At 55.9% G+C, this 9,596-nt stretch overlaps 1 protein-coding gene across 11 annotated transcripts; it reads left to right on the top strand.

Annotated features, from left to right (window-relative positions):
• Window positions 1–298: 298 nt before the first annotated feature.
• On the top strand, window positions 299–9,187 carry LOC308633732 (lymphocyte antigen 6H). Of its 11 annotated transcripts, none has more exons than XM_081266768.1 (7): window positions 299–395; window positions 1,007–1,167; window positions 5,912–6,027; window positions 6,986–7,055; window positions 7,572–7,699; window positions 8,201–8,320; window positions 8,611–9,187. In XM_081266768.1, coding segments are annotated over exons 4-7 (486 nt in total). In that variant the 5' UTR covers window positions 299–395; window positions 1,007–1,167; window positions 5,912–6,027; window positions 6,986–7,053; the 3' UTR covers window positions 8,847–9,187. The 11 variants fall into 11 exon arrangements, with proteins under 11 accessions (XP_081122894.1, XP_081122887.1, XP_081122884.1 ...); XM_081266761.1 differs by lacking the exon at window positions 1,007–1,167 and adding an exon at window positions 4,798–4,891 and having other exon boundaries at window positions 308–395; window positions 6,986–7,105; XM_081266762.1 differs by lacking the exons at window positions 299–395; window positions 1,007–1,167 and adding exons at window positions 2,910–2,930; window positions 4,798–4,891 and having other exon boundaries at window positions 6,986–7,105.
• The last annotated feature ends 409 nt before the right edge of the window (window positions 9,188–9,596 follow it).

Here is a 9,596-nt window from a genome sequence, read left to right as displayed (position 1 = left end):
TTACCGTTCCAAGCTGGTGCCCTGCTGAGCCACTGTTGCCCACTGGTTCCCTGTCCTGTCGGAGCTGCCCTGGAAGCAGACGCCTGTAAGTCCTGACGCTCGGGGTTCTGAACAGTCACTGCCTTCCTCTGGCACGGCAGGGCCAGGCCACAGTAACTTGGGCGTTACCCCAGCTCGGATAACACAGTGTGGCTCCAGGAGTAGATGTCACCTGCTGGGTTGAGTCCACTCACCTGTTCCTTTGTAGTCCTACTCCTTTGCCCTTTGGGGGTAGAACATTCCATGGAACAGCCTCCCCCAATAACACCCGGGTTCGAGGAGCACGCTCTCTCTTGCCTGCCTTGCCTCGTGTGGGAGCTGGGTTGGAGGAGCCGTCACAGAACCAGAGGAAAAAGGTATTTCTCTGTCTCTGTGTGTTTACTTGGTGCAGCCCAGTTCACCTGGGGTGACCCTGACTGGGTTAGTCACGTGTCACGACAAATGGAGGCCTGAACTGGGACTCCAGGGTGAATTTTAGAAATGTAGTGGGTTTGGAATGTCTCTCCAGAAGTTAAGCGTGTTTAGGATTGCAGAGTATTGTGGGCTGAATTGTAGAAAGTAAGTGAATTAGACAGAAGTATAATCTGTGACTTAGATGAAAATTTTAATTTTGCAATTCTAGAGACCATAAGTTAATGTAAAGAATTATTAAGGTGATAAACAGGATACATTGATACCTCTGGTCCTCTCCCATGGGAAAAGCGTGGGACTGGGAAGTCTTTGGACTTCCCAGAAGATTTTTTTCTGATTTTTTGTAAATTTTTATATCTTGAAATATTAGGTAAAGATCTTTTGGAATTTATACGCTAGGAATCAATGTTAGGAGAGTGAGAGGAAAAAGGAAAAATCTTTCATGGTGAGACTTGATATGGGGGATTTTCTACATCTAGGGAGGCAGACTTTGTTTTTCTACTGTTTCTTAAAGGCGTCTGCATCCAGGGCAGCTCCCAACACTGTCCTCTTCTAGAATCTTCCAGCCCACTCTGGAAGCAGTCACAGGGTCTCGTGGATCTGGGGTGCCAGCTGTGTGTTCCCAGGCCTCCCAGACTCCCAGGTGCTGCCCTCGCTGAGCTGTGCCTATGCCAACTGTGCCCTGGCGGTGGGAGGCCACCAGAAGGGTCTTCACTGGTGAGTGCCACTCCCCTGGGTCAGGTTCTCCGGAGAGATGGACCCAGCGGCTGAGCTGATGTGTGGACATGTGCTCTGAGGAGCTGATGCTCCCGGTGACAGCGGCTGGCAAACCTAGAGCCTGCGGGGCCGGCTGCAGGCGGGAGACTAGGGAGGCCGATGAGCAGCTTGTGTCCAGAAGCTGCCCCCTGGCAGGATTCCCTCCTGCTCAGGGGTCCCCAGGCTACTCTTGGGTTCTTCTCAGGCCTTCGGCTGATTGGGTGAAGCCCACCCATACCGTGGAGGACAAGAGGCACCCATTTAAATGCTAATCTCATCCAAAAGCACCCTCACAGAAAAGACCAGAATAATGTCTGATTGACTTACTACCTCAGCACCATGGCTCAGCCAAGTTGTCACAAAAAATTAGCAGCACGCTCCTCAACAGGCATCTTGTACTTATAGTCCAAGGACTTCCGGCCCCGCGCTGCAGTTCTTCCCCTGGCCTGCAGTGTGATGTCAAAGACCTGGGGTCGTGGGCTCTGATAATTGCCCGCATTCCCACCTCGCTCGCTCCACAGTCTCCCCTGCTCACGTGTGAGGGCATCCGGCCTTCCGTGACTCCTGGTCCTGTGCGGTCTCTGCACACCTCGCCTGCGCACCTGCCACAGCCGCGAGCGGCTCCCTTCCCTGAGTGCTGTTGCACGCGGCTCCGACCGACACCTCCGACCGACACCTCCTGCGCTCACAGCCTCTCGTCTGCGGTGTCCACCCGTCCTGCAGGCTGCTGCGTCCAGGGCTCCGCGAAGCGGATGTCCTTGTTGCCGCAGGACGTTGCTGGTCTGGATTTCCTGGGTCCCTGCCTTTCTTCCGATGTTCTACACCTGTTACGGTCCGCCTCTGGACGTCCCGGGCCCAGGCAGGGAAGGCCTGGCCCCTCTGCGGGTGCTCAGAGATGGGGCTCTGGGGGGTGACTGGACACTGAGGCTCAGGCTCACAGAGGTGGATGTTGGGAGGTGGTGGGCCCTGGGGGAGGTGGCCCTGCTTGAAGGAGGGTCCCTGGGGGTGTGCCCTGGGGCCTGCATCCCCCGCCCCTCCCTCCCGGCTTCCTGGCCGCCCTGAGCTGACCACACCCTGCTGCCTTGACCTCTGCCTCCCCTCAGCACCAAAGCCCTGGGGTCACTGGCCATGGACTGAAACCCAATACCCTTTCCAGCTCTAGGTTGTTCTCCTCAGGTGCCAGCAACGGAGAGCCAGCCACACACCTTCTCCACGGTCACAGTCCCCTCTCAGCCCACCTTCGGAAGCTCTAGGAAGGGATTGTTAGTGGAAAACTTCTCAATATCTCTAGGTTTTATTTGTCTAAAAAACTATGTATCTAAACTTTAAAACAACATTTGAATTGTGGGCTGAGGTGTGGTTCAGTGGCTGAGTGCTTGCCTCGCATGCTCAAGGTCCTGGGTTCAACCCCCAGCACGAAGAAAAACAAGTTTTAATTAACAATTAAGCCAAGCTGATTCTCAGATCACCTCACACGCTGGTGTGTGTGTGCTGTGAACATTTAAAACCTGCTCTCTCGGTGACTGAACCCTGTTATATTAACTACAGTTGCCAATCTTGCAATAGTTCTCAGGGGCTCATTCTTCCTGTCTCATGAAAACTGTGCCCCTCACTGATCAACACCCCAGCTCCCTGGAATCAGGAGTCCACTCTGCTTCTGAGCTCAGTGTTTCCCGACCCACGGATGCGGCTCGGCTCATTTCACCTGGCTCCCTGTCCTGCAGGTGCGTCCACATTGTCACGAAGGACAGGATTTCCTTCCTTCCTTTTTTTTTTTTTTTTTGTACTGGGGACTGAACTCAGGGGCACTCCATCACTGAGCCACATCCCCAGCCCTATTTTGTATTTTATTTAGAGACAGGGTCTCACTGAGTTGTTTAAGCACCTCGCCATTACTGGGACTGGCTTTGAACTCGCCATCCTCCTGCCTCGGCCTCCCCAGCGGCTGGGATGACAGTTGTGCACCACGCGCCTGTCAGTTTTCTTCCTTTTTAAAGGAAGTTCTGAAATATTCATGGTGTGTGTGTTCCACGTCTTCTTCTCCACCCATTCACTGGTGGATGCCTGGGCTGATCTGGGAACAGTGCTGTGGTGACTGGGGAGTGCGGAGCCCGGCTGTCTCTGCCACCTGCTGCCTGCCTTTCCTTTGGGTGTACACTCCACAGGGGGGCGGCTGCACTGCACAGCACAGCACAGCGGCTCTTTAGGTCTCTGCAGGGGCCTGCATGCTGTTTCCTACCCAGCTGTGCTAGCGCACATTCCAACAACCACACGGAGGCGCCCTTCCTCCACACTGGCCAGGCCTGTGGTCCTCTGGCCTTTCAGCAATCACTATCCTAACAGGTGTGTGTGTGTGTGTGTGTGTGTGTATGTGTGTGTGAGAGAGGGGGGGGGGAGAGGGAGGGAGGGAGGGACACATCATGGTTTCATTTTGCCTGATGGTTAGTGACACTGAGGATTCCCCCCTGCCCAACCCTATGGACCATTTGTATGTCTTCTTTTGATCCATTTTGATCTATTCAGAGCCATGGCTCAATTTTAAATTAGGCTATTTGTTTTCTTTCTATTGAGTTGTTTTCTAAACTTCAATTACCTGAAAATGTTATTTTGCACTCACTTTTGGAAAGACTGTACAATTTTTAGTTGGCAGTTATCCTCTGAGCACTTACTTTAAAGACACCATTTTTTAAAAATAAATTTTTTTAGTTGTAGTTGACACAATGCCCTTATTTTATTTATTTATATACATGTGGTGCTGAGGATCGGACCCAGGGCCTCATCCGTGCTCAGCCAGCGCTCTACCGCTGAGCCCCAGCCCCAGCCCTAAGGACACTATTTCATTCTCTTCTGGTTTTCATTGTTGCCCTTGAAATTCTGCTGTCAGTCTAACTGCTGTCTCCTTGGGACTTATTTTCCTTGGGGGAAGATCCCAAAGGTTCCTGTTGGCCTGCAGTTTCACTCTTTTGTACCTGGGGCAAACTTTCTTTTCATTGTTCTAGTTAGTATACCTTATGTTCCCTGTGGAATCCTGCCTTTCACCAGTTCTGAAATATTTTTTAATAAGTGTCTACCCACAAAGCTCTTTCCTTGGGGTTTCAGCTGGGTTTCCCTTGGCTCTCTGCATGCTTTTATGTTTCTTTTACACTTTTAACTTTGCCTTATTCCTTGTGCCACATTCTTGATAATTTCTTTAAATTTATCTTCCAGGTCACAAATTTCCCTTTCAACTGTGTCTAACTGACTGCCTAACCCATCTACAGGCTTTTTTTCTAAAACAACAGCTGTACTGAGATACAATTCACATCTATTTTTAGAACATCTTCATCACTCCAAAATTCGAGATTTTTATCATTTTCATTTATTACAGCCCCTCTCCTTCCTCCCTCCCTCCCCCAGTACCAGGCTCCACTAATCTATTTTCTGCTTCTGTTGGATTCTCCAATTCTGGATATTTCATATAAATGTAAAGATACAATATATATAGTGGGGTGTGTGTGAGAGACACATACACTGGCTTCTTTAATTCAGTGTGATTCTTTCAATGTTTCTCTGACTTTTCCATCTCATTTCTAAAGATTTTATTTTTCCCAGATGGACACTGGTCAGCTGGATAGTGCCTTGTTCCATTCTTTAATAGATCTTAAGAATGCTGAGAAGATTGACTATCCTCCGTACTTCCAGTGTAGTGAGTATTTGGGGATTTGAACCTACTGCGACCTTGTTTCTGTTGAGTATTACTTTGTTTTCTTTGGATGCAGCTGATTTTATTATTCTGAGTTCATGGTTGGTCAGGTGAGTCCTGTGAACCAGTCTCTACACTGGAGGTTGCTGACCTGCAGAGATGTCACACTTTTGTTTTTGGCCGCTGCTGTGGGCCACTCTGGTGCCCTTGGCAGCTCAGCTTTCTACAGAGTCTCAGGCCCAGCCCCCTTCCTACCCCACTGCCCATACACTTTGGGGGTTTGTTGCAAATGCTCCCCCAAATCTGCAACCATGTGGGTATGCTTGGCTATAGCTTCCCACAGATGGAGCTGCATCTCTGAGCTGAAAAGAGGTACTTTGCCCACCTTATGTGGGTACTAGAGAATGAACCCCTGAGAGCAGCCCTTGATGACTCCTTGGATTGCTTAAAAAATGCTGCAGCTCCTCACCTGTGGGGCGAGAGCACTCAGGTTCGTTTGATGTCATTTTTCGGTACTTCTCCCTGTGACAAGGCTCCAGGCCCAACTCTGGTACTTGCTCAGAACCACACCTTTACTGGCCTCCCTCCCTGCCCTGGACCACTGAATGCTAATCTCTGCCCCCAGTTACGCTCCCTGCACCTCCAAACACAGCTTGCCCTGGAATCCTTGCCCCAGATTCTGTCTCTGCAGAATCCACACCAAGACCCAGGATCTTCGTCAAGTGGAGGTCTGGATTCTGCCCAGGGCACCTGTGGCCTCCATGTTTGCCTCCTCTCAGCAGGCAGGCTCTGGGGCTCATGTTTACTCATTTATTGAAATTCCTCTTACTTTTTTGAGAGCTCTGTAATATTTTCAAAAGTGCTGTGCTTGAGCTGTGACCTAGTTCTTGATGTCTGCACCTTCTAAATCCTGACTCTTCCTCCAGGTGTCAATTCAAGATCACATCCTTGGAGAAGCTCTCTCCCACCCAAATACAAATCCTGGTCCTCTTAAACTCTTGTCCATCTCTTCTTTGCCTACAGTCCTCCAAAGCTACACAGAGGAGGAGCACCGAGATGTTTAGCTGCTGTAGCCCGATATTGCCTGTGTCACCTGGTCAACTGTGTGACCCTGAGCTGGGAGCTCAACCTCTGTGCAGGTATGATGGAAACGGTTAATCCTGCGGAGTAGGGTCGTTGTCCATCGTACTGAATAGCATACACCAAGTTTCTAGACTAGGAGGAACACATAGTATGTGCTCAATAAACATTGACTCAGCTGGTCACATCTTGCAAAGACATAGTACTAGTGCAACCATTTGTCTAGGGTAAGGACAAAAACCTACCTCTATCTTCTCACCGCGTTTCCAGCGCCAACGCAAGCGCTAGAACAGTGGCACTTTTTCTAGCCAAAAGAATGAAAGCAGGTCTAGTAGGACGGTGGCTTCTGGCTTACCTAGTGCGGGGCAGAGACCGATTCCAGTCACAAGGGAAAGCCGGTCCAAACCCGCGCTGCCTCACCAGGATTCTAGCCCTCCGGGTGTGGGTGTGGTTGGTGACAGCAGTCCCTGGGGTTCGGGCTGGGGCTGAGGGTGGGGGTCTTCTCGAGGCCCCGAGGAGAACTGCCTGGAGCAATAGGAAACGAGAACAGGGTTGGGAGGGAGGGGCCCCACGCTGGGAGGCTGAGCCGGCGGTGGGTGACGGGACCTGCACGGAGCACCGCGGCTTTACCTCCCTCCCTCTGCGTCTTTGTGCGCTTCTCTTCCTTTTGCAATCGACGTTCTTCCGAGAATTTCCAAGGGGATCTCAGCCAAGCGGAGGGGGAAGGGATCCTGCCCACGCCTGGGTAGGGGGAGGTGGGGGCGGGGGTGGGGGGGAGGTGGGGGAGGTGCACCGGGCCGCGGTGGTGGGCGCGGGAACCCGAGAGGGCGCGCGCGGCCCGGGCCAGCGACCTGCCGCGGGGCCGCGAGCCCCAGGCGCCCCCCGCCCGCGCGTCTCCCCGCCGCCCCCGCCCCCCGCGCGGCCCCCGCCCCGGCTCCGCCCCGCCCCTCGCGCGGGGTCCGTGTCTGCGGCTGCGTTCCCCGAAAGACGAGGCTGCGCCCGGGTTCCGGTCCGCAGGGAGACCGAAGGGCACCACTCCCCGCGCCGCGCAAGCCGCCCGAGCCCGGAGTGCGGACACCCCAGGGATGTGAGTGCGCCCCCCGACCCCGAGGCCCGCGCTCGACGCCCTGATCCGCGGTGAGCGCCAAGGCGCGCGCGCGCGGGAGCCGGGGGAGGGGACCAGGCGCGGGGTTCCCGGCCCCCCAGCCCAGGGGTAGGGGTGGGGACGAGGCGCGCACCCCTCCCCTGTCGGCAGGTATGGTCCGCTCCCACCTCCTCTTGTCGTGCCTGACCAGACGAACTGACAGCTCCCCAGGGAGGAGAGACGCCCCCCTCCCCCGTACCTGCTGCAGCTGCAGGTGCCGGGCCCGGGGTGGGTGCAGCTTGGGTGGTCACCTCGCTGGAGAGGGCAGACCTTTTCTCCCTGGCAGGGAAGCTGTGATGGTGGACGCGCTGGGGGATGGGTGGGGGTGGGGCTCTGCGAGCTGCTGGCCGACCCCCAGCTTTGGATTTCTGGGAGGACTCATCCCGAGGCCAGAAAAGGGGAGGGTCCCTGCGCCTCAGCCAAGGGCTGGGTCTCCTGACCGAGGCTTCTCCCCGCAAGGCCTGCACCCCAGAGGACCCCCACCCGTAGCCCCCGCGCCTCCCCGAGGCCCGCCCGGAGCATGCTGCCCGCAGCCATGAGGAGCCTGGGCCTGGCGCTGCTGGCCTTGCTGCTGTGTCCCGCGCCGGGTGAGTTGGGGTCCGTGGGGCAGGGGCAGGTCACCAGAATATCCGAATCCTCCAAGGGTTCGGGTTCTCACCACGCCCCTTCCCGGCCCCTGCCTCCCCAGCCGGCCCTTGCCGCTTGGCAGTAGCCACGCGGGTCTCTCCCAGCCCCTGATGGCACCAGGCACCTTTCCTCCGGGCTGCTGGTCCTGCGTGGGTACTCCTTGCTGCCCAGTTGTCCGGGTTCTCACACTTCTTCTCTTCCCAGAGCCCCACCAGGCTACCCACCAAGTCCTCTTTGGGCCTTAATAGCTAGGGACCCACCCAGCTCTGGGGGTGTCTGTGAGGCGGGGCAGGAGTGTGCAGGACACGGGGTGTGGCTTGCTCATTCCTGTCCAGTGGGAGCTGGAGCCACCTCTGTGGGCGTGGTTCTGCCAGGAGGGCAGGTGGGGATGGAGGGGACACAGGACCTGGCTGGTCAGGCTCCAGTTCCTCTGGTCATCTTGAGCCCTATGCTCTGCCCAGCTCATGGCCTGTGGTGCCAGGACTGCACCCTGACCACCAACTCCAGCCATTGCACCCCGAAGCAGTGCCAGCCATCGGACACTGTGTGTGCAAGTGTCCGGATCACCGACCCCAGCAGCAGTAAGTTGGGATCAGGGTGGGGGTGAGGCTGTTGAAGGCCAGACTCTGGGGAGAGGTCAGAGGTGTGGTTCTCTGAGCCACCCTGGGCGGGGATGAGTACCCGTTTGCGGGTAGGATGCTGCCCAGCTTTTCCCTCCCTGGCTCTTTAGGACCCCTTTCTCTGTAGATCCTAGCTTCGGTGGGTTGAAGGCCTCAGCTCTGTGGCCCTGGCCCCAGACTGACCTGGAGGGTCTTGGGGACAAAGCAGAGGATCCAGGTGGAGCTCCAGTCCCAGTCCCTTGTCTCCCCAGGCAGGAAGGATCACTCCGTGAACAAGATGTGTGCGTCCTCCTGTGACTTCGTCAAGCGGCACTTTTTCTCAGACTATCTGATGGGGTTCATTAACTCTGGGATCTTGAGAGTCGACGTGGAGTGCTGTGGGAAGGACTTGTGCAACCAGGCAGCCGCTGTGGGGTGCAGCCCCTGGGCCCTGGCTGGGGGGCTCCTGCTCAGCCTGGGGCCTGCCCTCCTCTGGGCTGGGCCCTGAGGTCCCTCCTTCCCGCAGGGTTCTGAGCTTGTTCCCCTGAGTCCGGCTGGCACTGCCTCACCCCAGGCTGGTCTGACCCAGGCGGGGACACCACTGGCCAGTATTGTGGTCTGTGGCTCTCACCTCCCCTATGTGAGACCTCCTGCCTTTGCACCAGCTCCATGTCCCAGGCAGCTGGATTTCTCCAGGACACCTGGTGTCTGGGCAGGAGGCTGGGGACTGGGGGTGAGGGCAGGAGCTGGGACCCCAAGGTCCCCTAGGGGAAGTGAGGCCAAGCCAGGCACAGCCCAGAAGCCTGGCCTAAAGGGCATCGTCTACAGAGAAATAAAGTCACTTCTGAGTCCTGAGGCTCGGGTCTGAGCCTGGGTGTGATGGGCGGGCAGGTCCTGGCGGAGAACATGGAGGGGCTAAGATAGCAGTCAGGTGGGGGCATCTGTCACCTGTGGTGTCACCACAGGGATCAAGGTGGTGGGTGGGTGTACTGGGCTGCCTGAAGCTGCCCTGAGTGGGGGCTGCTTGGGCCTAGTGAGGATTGGGAGCAGTGGGCGTGGGGGGCTGAGGGTCAGGATGAACAGGATCACAGGGTGGGCCAAAGGTGGGGTGTGGGAACCTAGGTGCACCCTCAGACACCACGGTGTACACAGCTGCACCTCAGCACACACACAGACAGCAGCGTGTGCACACATGGCCAGCGTGCACAGATGTTCCCCCACACCATGCCCAGACAACGCCCCTGGATCCTCGACTGTG

This window comes from Spermophilus citellus (genome assembly GCF_964194105.1).
Source record: "Spermophilus citellus genome assembly, chromosome: 14".
In the NCBI taxonomy this organism is placed as follows: domain Eukaryota; kingdom Metazoa; phylum Chordata; class Mammalia; order Rodentia; family Sciuridae; genus Spermophilus; species Spermophilus citellus.
This window is presented reverse-complemented; position numbering and strand designations above follow the sequence as displayed.